This window comes from Mesocricetus auratus, unplaced genomic scaffold, assembly GCF_017639785.1.
Source record: "Mesocricetus auratus isolate SY011 unplaced genomic scaffold, BCM_Maur_2.0 Super-Scaffold_100020, whole genome shotgun sequence".
Classification (NCBI taxonomy): domain Eukaryota; kingdom Metazoa; phylum Chordata; class Mammalia; order Rodentia; family Cricetidae; genus Mesocricetus; species Mesocricetus auratus.
Window position 1 is genome coordinate 6,800,006 of NW_024429201.1, and position 21,188 is coordinate 6,821,193.

Below are 21,188 nucleotides of genomic sequence, written 5' to 3' on the forward strand. Positions count from 1 at the left end.
ACTTAGGACAGCAACATAATACAACTTTCAGCAACATTTGGAATCATGATTTAGAGGAACAAGGCCATCTGAGATAATTTGGATTTGGCTTTTGTACAACAATTAAAGGAAACCTTAAAGATTAGTAAATGTGAAAAAATAAAAATAATCTCACTTATAATCAGTGTATAAATGGAAACAGGAAGATTACATTTTATTCAGTTCAACAAATGTTTTAAAATATATGATTCAGACAATCTAGTCAGGTGCTTCTATACTAATGTTATGAGTATAAATTAATAAATCAGTATTATTTTTCTCCCCTTGTTCTTTCTTCCTGAGACGAGGTCTTGTGCATTAGGCTGACCTTGAGAATTTGCCATGTAGTCAAGGATGACTTTGAATTTGTGGTTTTCTGCCTTTACCCGAGTGCTGGCATTATAGGGGTGTGCCACCATGTCTAGTTCATGCTGCAGAAAAAAGCTAGGACTTCATGTATGCTAGACAAGCTTGCTACCAACTGAATCAGTATGACTGTCATGAAGACTATTTGTGGACACTTATCAAAAGCCGTAACAAATATGTACAGTCTTTGACTCATCGATTTTTTTCTAGAATTTATTTAAGTGGAGGTATACATGCGATGTTTTCTGATAACAAAAATCTCATCAAAACAGCAAAGCTGGGGAAATGTCCAACAACAGGGGACAGATTAAATTACAAAGTGGCACATAATCAACCACTTCAAGTACCAAATACATGGGAGATAATAATTTAAAATTACAAAATAGGGCAGGAGAGATGGATGGCTCAGCGGTTACGAGCATTAGCTACTCTTCAGAAGACCACGGTTCAACTCCAAGCATCCACATGGCAGCTCATAACTGTCTGTAACTCCAGTCCTGGGCCCTCTTCTGGCCTCCACAGGCACTAGACACACACATGTAGCAAAACACCCATACACATAAAATAATGGTATATAAAAATAACGAAATAATTGTTCCGTTATTAACATGTCACAGGGACTTGTGTTTGAATGCAGGATCTTACTCTGATAGTGGAACTGGGATTTTCTTTATTCTAACTTCTCTACTGAATTTTCTAGTTTTTCTTTCTTTTTTAATGACATCTGCCCAGCTTCTTTGGGGGAATCTCAAAACATGCTCCTGGAGGAGAAAGGAAGGAGGAGAGGCTCAGAGCATTCTAAGAGAAACCCATTGTCACCTAAACCTGACCTGATGCTACCCTCCTGGGATGACTCCAAGGCCTGGAAGGTGGTTGGCCCAGTTGACAAATGCTTTGCAAGGGCGTTGTTTCCTGATGTGTCTGAGCCATGGCTGATTATCCAAACAAGTATCCCATTCTGGCCCCAGTGCTGGCTTCAAATGTGCTGTCACTGGCTCTGCCGTCACAGGGTATGCTGTGCCCATCAGCATTGGGCTTGGATAACCACATGCCTTAGGGGATTCCTAGATAACTAACAAGTGAAAGATTGTGTCCTGCTGGTATGGTTTGTTAAGTTTCGGGTGAACTGATTAAAATTTTCATCTGGGGATGCTATCCAGATACTCAGTCAAACACATTGGATGTTTTTTGGAAGCTTCCACATTGCTTTGATGTATGATCAGCACTTAAGTCAGTGATCAGACCTGGAACCCTGTGCATAGTAGGCGACTGCGCTTACCCCCAGCTCTATTCAGTAGACTTTAAGTAAAGCAGACTACCTTCCATTATTGGGTGAACCTCAGCCAATCAGTTGAGGAAGACCTGGTGCCCCCACAGAAAACTGTGCAAGTCACTCAGTCAGGGAGGCACTGTCAGTTTTTCTCCCAGAGAAACCTACTCTACATGCTTTGGTCTTGCTTAAGAACCATAAGCCAGTTCTTAAAAATAACACCCCTCAGCCCTACATCTATTACATAGCTCCATTTCTCTAGTTCATACATTCTGGCTACTGTTGTGAATCAATGCCTTGGTTCTTCTTTGGATTCAGACGGAGGCAGTATGATATTCCTATACTTTTTTTTTTTAATAAGAGCAATGCTTTTTCCAACAGAGTTAGGACTTCATAGTCCTGTTTGTGTGATGTAGTTAGTTATATCCGTGCTTTGTGTTCTCCTGACTTCCAGACGTCATACTGCCTACTCACTTGGAAGCCTACTGAACTGATAGTACAATGGCGACAGGGTTTCTTTCAACTCATTGTCATGTCTCTGAGTTGTAAAGCCCCTCAGGAGGAGTGGCCCCGACATTCCTATGACGTATTTCCAAAGATGTAATGATAGAATCAGTACTGAAACAGTATTGGTGCAGTGCATTGGTTTAAGACCCTTGCACATACAGTGTATTCTAGAACCTTCTAAGCCCTGGGTGCTAAGAGATGCATTGTTACAACCTCTTCCAGTTTGCAAATGAAACAACAGAATCAAGAAATCACGTGTCATATATTCAGCTAGCCTCTGAGAAAGCCAGGACCAGACACCAAGGCTTGTCTGGTGCTTTTTTTGTCAGTACCCAAACATGGACATGGCCAAGTGAGCCCACTTTCCCAGGAGATAAGAGTGCCAATTCAGCATCCAAATGAGGATGTTTTGTTTTTTTGGTTGATAAAAGACAGTGACAATTTGGCCATGGTCATTCATACCTATAATCCCACTATTTGCAAGACTGAGGCAGACTGACAATGAAAGGAAAGGAAAATTTGGGCAGGAAGGATAACTGGTGAGTTGGAGGTTTGGGTACAGTGAGAAGTCATCCCCATTTTTCTATACAAAGAACTCAGAGATTTTTCTCTCTTTCTTTCTCAGTTTTCCCAAACTCTAATTCAAATGGACCTTACTCTGGGACGCAGCTCCCAAGCAACCAGTCCAAAGTCATCCCTGTGTCCGCTGCACTAACTCACATCTTCTTATGGGACGGGTAAGCCAGGAACATGTGTCAAAGGTTTAGTATACATTCAAGGTGGCATAGAATTTGACCGTCATTCTCAGGGTCTCTTTCGATGGCCCAGGTTATCCTCCAACTCATAGCAATTCTCCTGCCTCAGTCTTCCAAATTGTGGGATTATCTTTTATCAATCAATAAACAGCATTTCACAGGCAACCTGCATATATAGAGACCCTTCCACGCTTCAAAACCCAAATCAAATCAACCCCCACCCCAAACAAAAAACCATTAAAAACTAAAAGCACAATTATGGAATTCTAATTTTTAAAAAAAATTCAGTATTTGTATGTGTGTAGAGCACACAGGTGACACAGTGTGCCAGTGGAGCTCAGAGGACAACTTTCAAGAGTCAGTTCTTTGTTCCCACCATGTGGGTCCCAGGAATTGAACTTAGGCCATCAGGGTTAGCAGCAAGCGCCTTTATGCACTGAGCCATTTCACTGGCCCGGAATTTGTTTTGGGGACAAGGTCTCACTATGTAGCTTTGGCTAGCCTGAAATTTGATATGGAGACCAGGCTGGCCTCAAACTCAGAGGTCCTAGGACCAAATGCATGCATTACTATGCCTGGCAGAAATTTTGCCATTAATATGAAAAAAGTATCTATGGTTTTAAGTAAAAAACAAAACAAGTCCATTTTTTAAAAAGAAAAGGCATTTATTAATTTTACCTCATACAACATAATGCACTTCACCATTTTAGACAATATGGGTAAACAAAAGACAATAAACAGGTACACCCAGTGGTAACCAGAGTTCATATTTGTTAAGTATCAAGCTCTTTCCCCATGCATATGTCCAAACAAAGGTTTTTAACTTCACACATTTAGTTTTGACTTTACAGATATCTTTTCTGGCATTCGTTACACACCTGTGAAGTTATTTTAAATAGCTACACAGTATTCCTGTTGGAAATTTAGGGTTCATTTTCCCCATTATAGTGTAAAGAGATGGGCTTGTGTGTCCACATCCCAGATGGATCATCAGGCTTTGGTTAAAAATATAGTGTGTAAGCAACACCACAGCCCACGTTGACAACATTCTTGTGTCTCTAGGAAGTCTCCCATGACTATTTACGGGTAAACATTGCCCCATGCCTGCTTTACATCGCATGATTTTATGACTTTGAGTTTCTAGACAGGTCATAGGAAGAGAAGAACAGGATGGTGTGTGTTTTGTACACCTGGCTGTGTTGAGCATGTTTCCGGGGTTTATCTGGGTCGTGGTGTGGCTACTTGTTTTTTCTTGAGCTGTCTTCTCTTCTGTTAATTTGTAGTTCTCTGTTTCAAAGCCCGTGCCCACTTTTCCACTGTGGTGGGAAGGATTTCATGGGGAGAGGCACAGTCATCCTCAGACTAAACAGGGTTCTAGAGGCACCGACAAGAACGACACTGTCTTAGTTTCCAAATCGAGGACCATCAGTACATGTGCCTTGTTCTGGCCTGGGCTTTGTGCATTTATGGCACTGGTGAATAATTAAGATTATTTATTTGAATCAAGTTTTAGTTTCCTCTCTTAAAAGAATGACATGAATTTCCAATTTGTTTTTTAAAACAGTTAATCCTCTAAAGCTGACCATAACCTTAATAGAAACATTATTTACTGAAGGAGACAGAATGTAAACAAATAAATGTTGCCTTACTTACATGCTACTTTGGAAGCTGGTTTCTTGCACCAAGAGCCCTGTAAAATCCTCATCCCTCAGATAAAGACGAATCACTGTTTGCAAATTAGTACTCTGTAAAGACTTTAAAAGAAGAAAAAGGCCGGGTGTGATGCCACACCTGGAGTCCTAGCACTTGACACAGGCTGGAACAGTGCCACAAACTTAATGCCAGACAGGGATACACAGTCAGACTGTCTCAAAACAATAAAACATTTTTTAAAAGTAATAGCTTGTAAAATTCATCTCCAGGCACAAACCCTCCAAACTGAAAAAGAAAAATGCCCTATTTGAATCCCAAATTAGCCATCACTAGATTGGCATCTAATCTGGTCCTTCTAGAAATAAAAGCTCAGGTTTGGTTAAAGTTCTTGGCTAGGTGGTGATGGTAGTAGCGGTGGTGCATGCCTTTAATCCCAGCACTCGGGAGGCAGAGGCAGAGGCAGAGGCAGGCTGATCTCTGGTCTCCAGAGCTAGTTTTAGGACAGCCAGGGCTACCAGAGAAGCCCTCTCTCAGAGAAAAAATACAGCTCTCCAGGTCACAGAGAAACTCAGATATGGTGCCCATTACTACTACTCGAGTCTCTTAAACTCCTTGGCTGTCCCAAATGGCCTGCATCTTCAAGATAACACAGCCGAATCAGGGTTCCTCGTTTGTGTGGGCACTTCCTGTCTGAGGCTCCACCTTCTATGTTGTTCCTTGAAGAGGCAACTCCGTGAGGTGTCAGCTGGACCTCTCCTTGTAACCAAAGGTCTTTCTCAGCTGGGCATGGTAAAGCCCTCCCTATGCCCCTGGCATTTGGGAGCTGGAGGGAGAGGATACAAAGTTCTAGGTCATCCTTGGCTACATAGTGATGTCAAAGCCAGGAGAACTTACAAGAATCTAAATAATAATAACGATAATAATATATTAAAAGACATCTATCTTATCTATACTAAAGATTCATAGTAGGCAGGCACCTTCTATGGTGGCAGTGTGTACACATAGTTCTACAAATCTTTGCCATGATTTATCTTAGACATTGCTTAAGGAAAAAATTAGTTATATAAATAATAAAGCAACAAAGGAAGTGATTCACCTAGAACTCAGTCTCCTCTATAGATCACTTAACAGATTGTGTGTTCTTCTATGGAACTTTCAGGCTTTGTGCAAATAATTTAAGTGTTATAATTAACCTGGGATGTGTAAGAGTTTTACTTGTAAAGACACAGAGCACTTCGGGAAGCCCCGCTTACCACACTGGGCTCTTACACTCAGCCCCACAGATCACGTGCCACAGGATTTGAGACAGGGCACCGAGAGGGCAGACGCCAGGCACTTCGGTGTCACCTAAGGAAGGTGACTCAGTTGCTGGTCAGAAGGGAGGACAAAGGCTGCTGCACTGCCAGGGGCACACCTTGCCTGCTCTCCCGGCATGCTCAGCGCTTAACAAAGGTCAGCTATTCCCTAAGTACTCAAGTATTGAATCATTAATCTGGAACCTTACTGACCCATTTTTTATTTTCTTTTTGTAGTGCTGGGATCTCATGCTTGCTAGACAAGTGTACCACTAAGCTGCACCTCTAGCCCCGCCACCCCAGTATTTAGGGGAGCTGTAAGAAAATCCTAGATAATAGCACCTAATGTTATTTTCCATTTAAGTGGAATCTTGACTAGTTAACTAAACAAGTGTATCCTGAAGCCTGCTGTGACTAAACATTACTGGACTGTTTGGGACTGAGAGTCAAAGGGGAGTGGAACCTCCTCGTTGCTACTCTGGGACTATGAGGCACAGTCTGAGGTAAACAGATTGGCTCTTTCAATTTTTAAAAACAGTCTTAGTTTGGGCCGGGCGGTGGTGGTGCATGCCTTTAATCCCAGCACTCAGGAGGCAGAGGCAGGCGGATCTCTGTGAGTTCAAGGCCGGGCTGGACCTACAGCCTCCGAAACAATGCAGAGAAACCCTGTCTCGTAAAAAAAAAACAGTCTTAGTTTAACTTTCCAGAAAAGTTGAGAAATCAAGAAACAAATGATATTTGGTGGGAAAAAGTAATTTTACTTAAAGAAGTCAGAAAATTAGGGTTCTTTATTGGCTTAAGAGGTTCTGGAAATTAAGACTTTTCCAGAGGTTTTGGCTAGAAGCTGGGTAACACTTGCCTGAAGAGCACGGTTTCTGGAGATGGTCACCTTAGGAAGGCTCCTCATAGTCTGACATGAGACACAGGACATTCACTTGAGAGATGTGGAACCTAGCAGTTTCTGCCTGTGGCCAGAGCTGGGAGGTGATAGTATTTCCTAACCAAATTCTACTAAACAAAGTCCCAGAGATACTTTTCTTCAAAATAATTCTGATTTATTTAACTCCTTTTTTCTATAAAAATAAATCACATATCGGAGAATACTGTTTGGATTCTGAGGTTCCCATCAGAGCTGTTTTATAATATGTGTTTATACAATCTTAAGTGAGGCTGGCGGCGGCGGACTGTGAAAGGGGGGCCAGCCGGGTCAGTGTGTGTGACATAGGGGATTCATTTCATTTTGGATCACAGACTGATGACACACTATTGTTAGACACCAACTTGACTTGGATTTGTTTTTGGACATTAAAATTAATATAAAGTCAAGTTAACACAAAACACAAATCACCATCAACTTCTAAAAAGCAAATGGGTAAGGAAAACAGCCAGCATGCCATTCTCTGCTATTATCGACTGCCAGGGTTTCCGCGAGAAAACTCCCCGTGGGCTTAAGGGTCTGAATGTTTGGTCGTCAACTGGTTTGGGGACCCATTGTTTGGGGAGCTTCTGAAACTTCTAGGGAATGAAACACTGCTGGAGGGGATGCATCACAAGGGGCACGCTGTGAGTTTATACTCAGTGCTTGCACTCTTGGTCTCCTATGTGCAGGGAAGATGGGATTGGCCAGCCTTGCTGTTACTGCTCCCTTGCCTCCTGGCTGTTTGGACTCCCTCTTTGGAACTGTAAGCCAAAACACATTCTTGTTTTTGTTCATAGTATTTTATCATGGTAACAGAAACAAAGCAAAATACTATTACATTAATGAATGTAAACATTTGACATTTTGAATATTCATATTTAAAAAAATTAAAAATTTGAAGTTTATAGAATCTGTTTATAGCACCCAGTGTACTACTAATTACATCCCATATTAACCAATTATGCTTTTTATCCAAGAGCCATAGGAATTAAATACTTTAGCGATAATAAAGAAGAGAAAATAATCATATAAAGAAGCAATTAAATGTCACAATTATTATTTAGAGGAAATCTGCCCAATAAAAGCGAATGCATGTAACATATCATTCTATTTGCTGGTGAGCGCAGTGGATGCAATTTTGGGAAGTAGGAAGAACCTGAAAGTGGGTCCTTTGCCTCTGGACAGTCCTTCTTCCTCTGCCATTCCTCCCCAGAATACCACGCTGCTCCAACAGTCCCAGCATGAACTGCCCCGTGTGCTGGTGAGCAAGCGCACTGTTTCTTCACTAGACTAACAGTCCCTTTAGGATGTACATGCTGCCTTACACGTCTTTAGCTCCTCAAAGTAATGAACATTGCTGACTATTCAAATATTTAAACAGAATAATTATGGGAATGATAATTAAAAACACACAAACATTTTCTTGGTAAGTTTCAAGTAGAAGCAGAAAACAAGCCCATGGCGGCAGGCAATCAGTAGCTGCATAGCATTTCTAAAACACATTTAATGTAAATGGAGTAGCTCCCTTAAGACAGTCTCTTCCAATGGGTACATTTATTCCTTATTCCAATCACATTTTTTTTTTGCAGTGTGCTGATGATAATGACTTTGCACGATCACCCGCAGGTATAAAACTTAGCTCCATTTTTTTCCCTTTCTGATTTACTGCTAGCAGAGCCCAAACACATTCACAGGATTTCTTTTTTTTTTTTTTTTTTTTTTTTTTTTTGGTTTTTACGAGACAGGGTTTCTCTGTATTGTTTTGGAGGCTGTCGGTCCAGCCCGGCCTCGAACTCACAGAGATCCACCTGCCTCTGCCTCCCGAGTGCTGGGATTAAAGGCATGCGCCACCACCACCTGGCTATCATCCGGCTCATCCACAGGATTTCTAAGGAGGACCTCTCTAAAAAAACTCCTTTTAAATTTTAGTGTCCTCAGTTGTGTGTTAAAGAAGCTAAATTCAAAGGCTAACCACATTGGAGCAAAAAGTGGAAGAAGTTTAGCTAGAAAGCTCAGAGATGAGAGTAAAGAAGGAATGTCAGATTCACTGAGTGTAAGTTCACATTGCATTATTCTCACCATGAGTCAGTCAGGACATGCACTCATGCAGTCTAAGCCAAGTGACAGGCCAAAGGAGCCTTGTGAAGAGACTAAGGGGCCGGAGCCATTTGGCTTGTCTAACAGTTAGGAGGTCTAGATGATCAACCTCTTTAAGAAAACAAAAGCGTAAATCCAGACCCTTTTTTGTTCAGAGTGGCATCCCCTGCCATATTCCTTTTATCTGTGAGAAGGACAAACACCAATCATCCTTGACTGTTGACGCATAACACACCGTTGATGTGCTAGAGCATTCAGGAATGCCTTTGAGAAAAAAGCCATGAAAATGGTTCCTAAAGTTCTCGAAGACAAAAGAAACTACCACGAATATACAGACGTTAAGTTGGGAGCATCTCCAAACGCCTCTCAGCAGAACTCGACTCTGGAGTTGCAAGTTCCAGAGTTTCTCAAGCATAAAGGTGCTTCCCCCTGCAACATGAGTTCTACAGCACTTTCTGCTGGCTAGAGCTTTTGAGACTCCATGATAAATTGACTAGGTGTAAAGCTTGGGCTATTAGCTGGATATTAAGGTTTGTAGAAATGAAATGACATAATGTCTGAGATTGGTTTTTAAATGTGTCAATAGGAAAGAAAAAAGCGGGAGGGAGCAGGTGAAGCAAATTCAGCCAAGTCAGTAATTGCTGCATCCAGGGATGGGTGCGTGTGGGTTTTCTATATCATTCTATTTGTGTGCGTGCTTGACAGTTCTCATGATGAGACAGCTTGTTATAAACATAGACCTGGAACTCCAACAGGATGCTAAGCTACATGGAAAGAAATTAAAGCTGCTCTGAAATCTGGAGCTCCTTCTAGGTTCATAAAACCCTTTCACCTGGAAGGACATGACACAAATCTGCACACTGTCCTCGGAAGTGGAATCATGATACATTTTACACAATTTAGCCCCAAGTCAGAGAGCTCTAAATGTTAGTAGTTGTGGTCGGAATGCAGGCTGTGTTACACGGAAGACAGACATCTGGATTCTGATTCTGCTTTAGTTAAGAAGGGAAATAGATGTTAACTCTAAGAACGTGGGTTTATCAATCTTCTTGTCAGACACAAGCTTTTTCTTGAGGAGGAAAATTCTTCCTCTCCCGTTATAGGAGCAGGTAGATGGTGTCCATTCCTGGAGCCTGAACCAGAATGACACAGGATACACTGGGCAGAGTCCCAACTTTCCTAGATATTCTATTTTTCTTCTGAAGAGCCTGATATGCTGCCGCTCTGGGATTGTGACAGTCCATGCAATTCTCCAGAACATGAGAAGTAAGAGTCTCCGGGTCTTTGAGGACAATTGCATTTGTTCATGTGTAAGATCCGGTTTGGGAACTATTACCTCAATCTAGGTCACTGGAACTGGATTAAATTAAGAGTCAGACAGCAACACACTCTGCACAAGTTTATCTACCACGCGTTTTCTTTTTGTTTTCCTGTCTTTTCTTCTGGGATCTTGAGACAAGGCTTTATGTAGTCAGGCTGGCTTCATGGTCATGCAACTGAGGATGACCTAAACTCTGGATCCTCTAACCCCCGACATCTAATGCTCACTGACTCATGCCAACTAGGCCATTGGCCTTAATTTACATGCATTTTCTGATGGATTGATACTATTTAAATTTCTTTTTTTTTGTTCTTCAGATTAAGTATTTGGTTAGGAATTCACTCATTAATGATGCCATGGAAAGTTCTCTTAAATGAGGTATTTGTTTCACTGTTTAAAACAGCAGAGGTTTGGGTAAGCTGTAGAAACGTTCTAGTAAGAAAGAAAGTGGACGAGAGCACACCGAAACGGAAACAGGGTCTGGCAACACACTGCCTGGACCCAAGACCCCTGAGGTTCCTTGCTGCAGGCAAAGCACACCCACCCATCTTATCAATAGAGGAATCAGTATGAATCCTCTGAAGTTTCTACTTGCTGCATGGGAATGGGAGGCACTGAGAAAGGCAAAGGGCTCAGACCATCTGCATCACTCCCTCCCTGCTCCAGTACAAAAATAGTAATCAGCAGACCATCATTCCCTTGCTTCAGTTATCTTAGAAAAACACTTAGAATTACAGCAGTGACAGCATTTTCAAGTTCTTTTATGCAAACCGTTGCCAAGGTTCAGAATACCATGAGAAATCTTGAGAACACAGTTTTCACATGAAAAACTGAGCAATCAGGTTTGCCAGGCCCAAAATGATGATGAAAATGTGAAAAACTAATTTAGCCCATGTCAGACGCTCTTCTTGGTGGAGGGAAATTATGTAGATGAGAGAAGGATATATGAACACAAAAGCCAGGCCGCATGCTGCTCCTGAGTACCTGCAAAATGAAAACATTCTGGCTTAATAATCTTGCTGCATTTTTGATGCCTTATAATTAAGGTCAATACAGTACAATTTAAATTGTATTCAGTCGCATTTTGCAACAAAATTTGTCATTTGTTACTGACATTTGAGTTTAAAACTTGTTATATTTCATCCAGATGGTGGTGTCACACATCTTTAATCCCAGCACTTAGGAGGCAAAGACAGGCTGTTTTTTTGAGTTCAAGGGCAGCCTGGTCTACAGAGCTAGTTCCAGAACAGCTAGGGCTGTTAAACGAGAAACGCTGTCTCAAAACAAACAAACAAAAAAAACTTGTTAGAGTTTAAAGTATTATTTCCTGCTTTCTTTATAATATCTGAATGACAAACAGTTTTTATTCGTTCCTTAAATCTCAGATACCTCTGGAGACAGGCTTTCATCTTTGATCTTTTTTAAATACAGGGTTTCATGTAGACCAAGATGGCTTGAATTTGTTAAACAGATCAGAATGACCTTGAACTTCTGATCCTCCTGCCTCTACTCCGTAAGTGTGAGGATTTCAAACCTGCAAAGCCACATTGCTATATAAGGTGCTGGGGATGAACCCAGGGCCTAGTGCATGCTGGGCAAATGAACTACATCCCTCATCTCCTTCACTTTTGACCTTTATAAAGTCATTCAGGATCTGTGAGGAATTCCTATCATCTGTGTACGAATGAGAAAAGATGAACTGGTCTGTGGCATTCAGTGTAATTATCAAGGATAAAAAAATTCTGTAATGAGTTTGTGACAGAGAAACAGGCAATCCTCCATTTTCTTGAGGATTAATTTAACAGGAACTTTTAAGTCCATTATATTCCGTAGGTACCACAGAACACTGATTCCCTGTACAGGCTCCACAGAACACTCTCTCTCACAGGCTCCACAAAACATTGTCTCCCACAGGTACCACACAACACTCTCTCCCACAGGCTCCACACAACACTCTCTCCCACAGGCTCCACACAACACTCTCTCTCATAGGCTCCACACAACACTCTCTCCCACAGGTACCACAGAACACTCTCTCCCACAGGCTCACCACAACACTCTCTCTCACAGGCTCCACACAACACTCTCTCCCACAGGCTCCACAGAACACTCTCTCCCACAGGCTCACCACAACACTCTCTCCCACAGGCTCCACACAACACTCTCTCTCACAGGCTCACCACAACACTCTCTCTCACAGGTACCACAGAACACTCTCTCCCACAGGCTCCACACAACACTCTCTCTCACAGGTACCACACAACACTCTCTCCCACAGGCTCCACAGAACACTCTCTCCCACAGGTACCACAGAACACTCTCTCCCACAGGCTCCACACAATACTCTCTCTCACAGGTACCACAGAACACTCTCTCTCACAGGTACCACAGAACACTCTCTCTCACAGGCTCCACAGAACACTCTCTCCCACAGGCTCCACAGAACACTCTCTCCCACAGGTACCACAGAACACTCTCTCTCACAGGCTCCACAGAACACTCTCTCCCACAGGTACCACAGAACACTCTCTCCCACAGGCTCCACACAACACTCTCTCTCACAGGTACCACAGAACACTCTCTCTCACAGGCTCCACAGAACACTCTCTCCCACAGGTACCACAGAACACTCTCTCCCACAGGCTCCACAGAACACTCTCTCCCACAGGCTCCACACAACACTCTCTCTCACAGGTACCACAGAACACTCTCTCCCACAGGCTCCACACAACACTCTCTCTCACAGGTATCACAGAACACTCTCTCCCACAGGCTCCACAGAACACTCTCTCCCACAGGTACCACAGAACACTCTCTCCCACAGGCTCCACACAACACTCTCTCCCACAGGTACCACAGAACACTCTCTCTCACAGGCTCCACACAACATTCTCTCTCACAGGCTCCACACAACACTCTCTCTCTCACAGGCTCCACACAACACTCTCTCACAGGCTCCACAGAACACTCTATTCCACAGACATTACATGGCACTCTCTTCCACCGACATTACATAACACACTCTCCCACACACACCACAGCACACTTTATCTTTTATTGCTTGCTGCTTTCTTAGGAAAGGTTCTCACAACAGTGACTCAATCTCATGTCTGTATGAAGATATTTTCAGACCATTTTGAAGACATGTCTCTCAAGTTTGCTGTTCATATGGAGGAAGGCCTCAGATTATTCTGAAAATATGTCTAGTGACAGTTTGCATCAATTTTTTTCGTACCATCTTCAACATGCCACAACTTTTTTAGGGAAAGGATATTAAGAAAGAGCCATCTTAGAACTAATTTCTTGCTTTTTTAACCCTCCCCCCTTTTTTGAGTAGAGATGTATTAAGAGTTAGATGGGCATGGTGTTGACATATAAAGGGCTTCCTGGGCACAACGAAGAAGTAATGTATTTTGAAGCTAACTTTTTATTTCAGATAAAATAAACACAATGGAAAATGAGAAATGTAAAAAGAAGAGAAAGATAGCTGAGGGACAGTGGGGCTCCTAGAGCTCTTTCTGTACCAGAGAACAGCAAAAATGGAATTTAAGAAGCACCCTAACAAACACCAGAAAGTATACTTGAACACTACCAGTATTAAACACTTACAGAAAGTACATTCAATTAAAGCATCAGCAGCAACAATGACAACAGAGTATGTGTGCATAGGTGTACCTTATGATCCCTCCTATGTTTGGGTAGAAACAGGCCATGGTCACTCCAGCTCCCACAATAAATAAATTAAGAATCAGCACATGGAAAATGCTAGAAGGTGGAAGAGGGTTTATATGAAAGAAAAGATATAAAACAGGTAAGTTATAACCGATTTTTAGGACAATTAAAATTCATTCTTAACACCTTTCAAATAATTGTCATTAATTTGCCAACAAAACGGAAATAAACTGCTCAATGTTGGTAATAAGACAGTGAAATTAGTCTTTTTATCCAGTTTTATAAAAAGGCAAATTTCATAGGAGCAAACTAGTAGTAGGCAACGGAGTGTACATTCCAGTTATAATTTATTTTGAATATCTTGAGAAAACAAAACCATAAAGAAACCTATTAAAGTACTTGTTAAAAAATTGTAGATCAAGGAAAGCAACAGCTTACCTAACAGAATATAGTAAAATTATTAAAAACAACATCATTATTTATGTAGATAACCAAGAATTATCTAAACAAATGGGAAAAACGCTAGTTGGATTCTCACTAGATAAGAAAATCTAAAGAGAAAAGTGGAGGATAGGAAGGTTTGGGGGAGAATATTGTCAGTGTATGAAAATGTATGGAAAATTATTTATGGTATGTAGTTATACATCTTGATAAGTTATAGATATTAGGCATCAAGATGTTATTATTTATAATTTCAACCTTCAACTTGCTGGACCTTTGTTGTTTTACTAGAAGAAAAACTTCTGTTTATTTTCCAAAGTAGAGGCTGGTTCTCCAAGTGTGGCCATGAATTCTGTTTCAGGAAGCCTTTGAGGTAAACACTATTCTGGTGACAGTACAATATATTGCACACTTTACAAAAGCAAGGGCAAGAGCACCTATCTGTATTCTATGATGGAGTTTTCACTGCCAACACTGCCAAGAAAAAAATAAAACAAGAAAAAGCGACTTATTAACTTTGTCCATGATCAGGCTGGTGATATGACTCAATGGGACATTAACCTAACATGCTCCCTGGTTTGATTTCCAGCACCCAACGGGTGAAAGGAGCAAAGCTTCATTTATCGGATCTCATCCTTAGAGTATATTATCTTTTTAATATTCTATGTGATCAAATGGGAAGCAATCAAGCACATTTGCACACTCAACTACATTGATGTCTTGAGGAAAAACAGCTGCCAGCAGAGCAGGACCAACATCTCTGGTAGTCTCAACAGATGCTACCACTCTTCAAAATAGCAGGCATTGCACTTGTTGATGAACTGACATTTCCTATAATGAATGTTGGTGAGTTTGTCCTTTAAGGAAAACAACAGGCAGTATTTGTTGCTGATAGGGACAAACAAGTTTTCAAATAAAAACTAGGATTTTAGAGAACTCATCATTTGTTACTGTGAGCTTGATGGTTTCCCAAAATGTAAAGACATTTTAGGATGAAGCAGGTAGTGATATTAATGTATGTGAGCTCTAGTGACATAAAAGTGTGTGAACATCTGAGGGACCTACAGAACTCTGCAGACCAATATAGACAAATATGGTGTTATACATCATTCTGGGACAGAGAAGCAAAGAGCTCAACTGGGTTTAAGACAACCAGCTTTCCAACTGTACAATGCAAACGAGGAGTTATGCTGTGCCAAGACTCTTCACAGCACCAAAGATGAACATTCACAATTATCTGACAAGGCTACAAAAAAGTACCTCTTCTTTTCCAACTATACATCTACATGAGGCTGAATTTTCTTCACATATTTAAATGAAATAATAGTATAACAGACAATGCAGAAACAGACTTCAACTGTCAACCAGAAAGCAGACATTAAAGGGGTTTTAACTGTAAAACAATTTGGGGGGGATCAGTTATTTTTTATAAAAATGTTATTCATGTTAACAAATAATAGTTTGACTTATAATTTTTGAAGGGGAAGCCAGGGTCTCAAGAATGCTGCACCTATTTTCCAAGTTGGCCTCACACTTGAGGCTCTCCTGCCTCTACTGCCTAACTGGATGGGAATACAGGTGTGAGTTGCTATGTTTGGACTTACTGACTTTTAAGGAATCAATAAAAACCTTAAAATTCTTAGTTTTAATTTTTTCCATTAAATATTGATAATGCGCCTTTGAAAATTAAAGCTCATGGTAATACTCAATAAAGTTGAAGAGTATGAAGAAGTCTTGAGTTTAAAAAACTCATGCACTGCCTGTGAAACATGCAACTGTAGGACAAATGACAGTGTGTTCTTATCACAGGGAAGACATCATGTGATCACAAAAGGTAGAGCTTAGACTTTTTCCCAAGAAGTAAAACCACTCTAATGGTCTTCATTAAAATAATGAAAATGAGCCGGGCATTGTTGGTGGCGCACACCTTTAATCCTAGCACTCGAGAGGCAGAGGCAGGCGGAGCTCTGTGAGCTCGAGGCCAGCCTGGTCTACAGAGCGAGTTCCAGGACAGCCTCCAAAGCAATACAGAGAAACCCTGTCTTGAAAAACCAAAAAAAAAAAAAAAGAGGAAAAGAAAGAAAAAAAGTTGGATGGTAGTCTTTAATCCCAGCACTTGGGATCCTGGGGCAGGTGATCTCTGAGTTTGAGGACAGCCTGGTCTACATGGCAAGTTCCAGGGCAACCAGAGTTACACAGAGAAACCCTGTCTCAAAAAAGCAGCAAAAAAACCCAAAAAAACAAAAAACAGCTGAAGAAAGGAGGGATGCATTAGTCAAGAAATATTTCATCTATGACTTCACTGGGTTTACTTTATTTATTTTTGTGAAACAAATACAGTAGAGCTAATGGAGTAACAAACAGAAACTTTGTTTTTTTTCTGAACTCCAGTGTTCTAGATTAGCAGTTAAAACTGTAGCTTGCTACTCATTAATGTACAAGAGGCCATCGTATCAATGTACCAAGAATACCTGATAGCTCTTGAATTATTTCATGAGGGGACAGACTACAAACAAGAACTATTTGTTTAATATTGTTTAAGAGTTAATTAAACTCTTGTTTAGTATGTTATTATAAATGTTTTCATGTATTGTATTTACAAGTTTTTGTCCTTTAAAATATTTATTCCACTCACACCTACAAGCCCACCATTTGGGAGGCTGAGGCTAGCTCTGGCCACACAGCAATACCTTGTCTCAAATATCTCCCCTCCCAAAGCTAATTTATTTCCAATAAAACAAGGCTAGATACTTTTTGCTTTTGTAACATTAACCAGGGGACTGTGAGAAATCTTCAGGAAAGCTGGGAGACACAATTATATTACATGGAAATTTCTGTTGGATAAGGGTAGCAACCTGAACAGATCTTTTTCAAAAGGATGTGCAATTCCTCTAGGCCATTAAAAGGCTAAACTTCCCATAGCAATTTAAACTCATTCTATAAATATAAATATAAATATAAATTTCATGTTATATATGAAATAAGAATTTAAACTCATTCTATGTTTCATCTTCAATTCTACACAACTGAGCATTTCTATAGAAATGTACAGCTATCAATAAGCATACGTGTATTAATATTAATAATGAAAGTATTGGCAAGGTGTACTTAATAGCAGTTAAATCCTCACATAGATAATAATAGACATCAGAGCTAAGTGACTCTCCTGGAAGGGATGGACACCAGATTGACCCGGTCAAGGGAGTGGCATCTCTATTTAAAGCTCTTCTGGGAAAAGGACCTTATGATCTATCCTTAGTAACCATTTTCATTAGGCAAAATTGTTTTTTATAGCAAAAGGATCAGTTAAACTTTAAACTGACCTGTTTGCACAGTCATTTGTTGCTTGGCACATCTTGCTGGTCAAGAGAAGAACCCTTACCTAGGATAAACGTCACCGAAGATATGGCCCAAGAGCTGAACACGAGCCAAGTAGCCTAGGAGTGGGTAGACAGTCATCATCTGGAACAGCAGGAATATCCTTGCAATGAAGGACAGGGTGTCACTGCTAGGGAAGTTGTCTAAGAAGTTCTAATCCAAGAAAGACAACGGAATCATGTCAACACTCAGTGCAGTACATTCAAATTCACAACACTTTCTGTTTAGCACGAACACAGGCAATACCCAAAGAGTGGTTTATATGCTGATGGCCATCTACAAATGGCTTGCTAACTATTTGTCAAGAGGTGAGTACAGAAACCAAAACTTATATAGAAATCGATTAAAAACACTGGCATATTCTGCTTTATGAATGTTCTGGTCTGAAAATGAGTCAACATTAAAACAATGAAAAAACCTTGTTCTTCACAACAGACAGACCAAGAAAACCAGCTCTAAAAAGTTCATTTACACTAAGTAAATTTGTCCCTGGTTTATTTAAATAGCAAACTAAATTCAATGCATCGCATCTTTACTATAGCTCTCTTGCTTTTCCTCCACAGACAGACACTGCAGCACTTCAAGGAGTGTGCATGGTGAGAGGACATCTGTCACCTGGTGTCATCAATGCTTAGTCTAGCACTAAGTAGAAAGGATTCACTTTTGTTTTCTTCATTTCAGTTTGGTATCTGAAAAAGTTAGTAACTCAGAATTACATTTTCCCTTCCAACTATGAATGCCACAAATATTCCCACTCCCAGGGAAGTCATCTTTATGTGGGATTATTCATATCAGGGAAGTTTTCAGCAAACACTTGGCTGCCAAAGAACGTGCACAAACCACACAATGAGGAGGAGAACATGTCCAGCCACCACACAGCAACAGCCCTGACTCCTTGCACAAACCACACAATGAGGAGGAGGACATGTCCAGCCACCACACAGCAACAGCCCTGACTCCTTGCACAAACCACACAATGAAGAGGAGGACATGTCCAGCCACCACACAGCAACAGCCCTGACTCCTTGCAGAGAACCTATCAACACTGCTGAAACACACCTTGCAACCGACTAGACACACGAGCACTAGACTCCTAGAAAATCACCTGTGAAATGTTGTTCTTCATGAGAAATTCTTTAATACCCCAAAGTTTCACTACAACTGTTTAGTGAAGGATTTCTCTCTTACTGTTTCTGACTCTCACGTTTTAATAGCTAAATGGTCTGCTTTATTTTGCTCTGTGTTACTCAGTCTCTAAAGAAGAGTCCTATCTGTCCTTAAAGACCAATGAGTTAAAGCCAGTTCATCCAGGACATTCCCACAAGCAAGCTTCTGAAAATCAGGGACTTGTGTGGATTCTCGGTGGAGGTTTTAGAAATCCATGTGAACACTGGTAACCATGGTCTGTACAAAGGGAAATGCATGTACATGAGGGTGCATTTGAGCATAACAAGCTGCAGAGTAGCTGCATTTGAGCATAACAAGCAGAACTCTATTCTAGAATCCATCAGATAGATGGAGCCTGCATGTATTATGTTACTTGATGCAAAAGAAAAATCGAAACCTGGAAGAGGACAGGGAAGGTGGAGGTGGCATTCAAGTCCAGGCCTGACTCCTCTGGTTCCTGTATTGTTCTCCCTGGTACACACGCAAAATCACACAAGTGTACACAGCACCTTACCTGTTCGATACAATCTTTGGATAATGGAGGTGAAGGAAATGAGGCAAAAACCAGGAAACCAATATAGAGATAAGTCAGTGTCACCAGCATATAAGCAATGCACAGGTCTCTCACCTGTATATAAACACAGGATAAAATGCTCACTCAATATGAAGACATTTACAGTAAGTCTACGTAAACACACTAAGGCGTCTGACAAATAAATCCACATGTATCTTTTTATTTCATATGGGTCTGTATACTTCCTACTTAAATTTCACAAAATGCAATTATACACACACAGACACACACACACACAGACACATTCATTTAATTACTCTGCTAGTTTTTCTTTTTAACTTGTGTGGAGTATGTAGACTAAACTACTTGTTAGAAGACTTTGAGAGCTAATATAAACTGTGGTTTAACACAACTGAAATTCTAATTTAATCTCAAAAGGTAACATTTGTCAAATTAAAAAATAATTATAATAAATAAAGACAACAAGGACATATAAGCCACTTTTGGTTTGACCTATGAAATTTTAAAATTCTTTTTTAGTAGATTAGCTTATATCATCAGAGTATGCGTAGGTCACAGGGGTAGAACACGTTAAACTATATTTACCAAAGGAGGAGCACCAGTTAAAGAGTAGACAAGTACGGATTAAGGGCAAGCTTTAAAAACCTACACAGTAAACAAAAGGACATTTAAAAAGCAGCTGCTCAAATAGCTGTCCAAAGCTATTACCCGAGTCAGCAAACAAACACAGAGTATTAAATAAAGTGGCCTGCTTTCTTCCACCGCTGTTCCCACCCTCCCAGTCCATGCAAAAGAAAAGCTCCAAGAAGAGACTGAAAGCAGCCAGCTGCTAGATCCAAACAGAGCAGATTCCACAGCTTGCAAATGGTCTCCATTACCACTTAAGTTACAGCCAAACAATTCAACACAACTAAATTGTAGCAACAGGCCTATTCATCTTGGATAGAAATTACGTGAAAGCTAGGAAAACAGATTAGAACAAATTATATGCAGTCTTGAAGTTTGATAACATAGTAAGAATGTTCAGACATTGGAATTAGGGAACATTTTGGATTTTTCTGGATGACTCCTAAAATGGGCTGAAGCAACAGCAGTGTTTTATAAACTTGAGATTCATAAATCTGGCTGAAAAGAAAACAAGAGCCCATGAAAAATCTTAAGGTCACGTCTAAACTGACATTCAGTTTGAAAACAAACCCAGGATTCAGTATCAGAAATGAGATAGTGGGTAGGCCTTTGGAGCTAGACGCTTATGCAAGTTGGACCCAGTCCTTTCAAATTTCTGAGAGCTTACTGTCTAGTGAGCTTTAGGGCTTCTAAATTTTTTCTCTTTAGTTCATGAAGCTCTAGGTCCCAGCTCAGGGTAGAATTTGGTTTTCCCTGGGGCTGTGTCACACTCTGAGCAAAAAGAAATCAAGAAATGCCTATTTTCGTATAAAAAGTAGTTGGCTTCAGTTACAACACTTTAAAGGCATTCCATTCTCCACCTACTAAAGCTGGCTCAAGAACTAAGATAGCCTCATTTAAAACATGATTTATTATGCTTATGCATGTGTGTGCTTGTGGGTGCACGTGAGTGTTGGTGCCCAAGGGTACTCTGGGAGCTGGAGTTACAGGTGGTTGTGGGTGACTGAATGTGGGTGCTGGGGATTGAACCCCAGTCCTCTGAGAAAGCAGTACGCTCTCTTAATTGCTGAATCATTTGTCCAACTCAATAAAGGCCCCTAAGAAAAGAAAACCTTGGGGGACCAGGGAGATGGCTCAGTGGTTAAAGTGCTTGTTACAAATTAGCAC

General features: G+C 40.7%; 1 protein-coding gene across 10 annotated transcripts in view; it reads right to left on the reverse strand.

The window, feature by feature from the left end:
• Positions 1–10,946: 10,946 nt before the first annotated feature.
• Positions 10,947–21,188, reverse strand: part of Slc38a9 (solute carrier family 38 member 9) — a 76,888-nt gene continuing 66,646 nt past the window's right edge. For 9 of the 10 annotated variants that reach the window (XM_040728963.1, XM_040728970.1, XM_040728969.1 and 6 more), the window contains 4 exons: positions 19,374–19,487; positions 17,697–17,845; positions 13,877–13,966; positions 10,947–11,185 (listed from right to left, as the gene is read on the reverse strand). In XM_040728963.1, coding sequence (XP_040584897.1) covers positions 11,020–11,185; positions 13,877–13,966; positions 17,697–17,845; positions 19,374–19,487 — 519 coding nt within the window. In that variant the 3' untranslated portion in view covers positions 10,947–11,019. Of the gene's footprint in view, positions 11,186–13,876; positions 13,967–17,637; positions 17,846–19,373; positions 19,488–21,188 lie in introns of those variants that run through there. The other variant, XR_005869855.1, reaches the window with a different exon arrangement.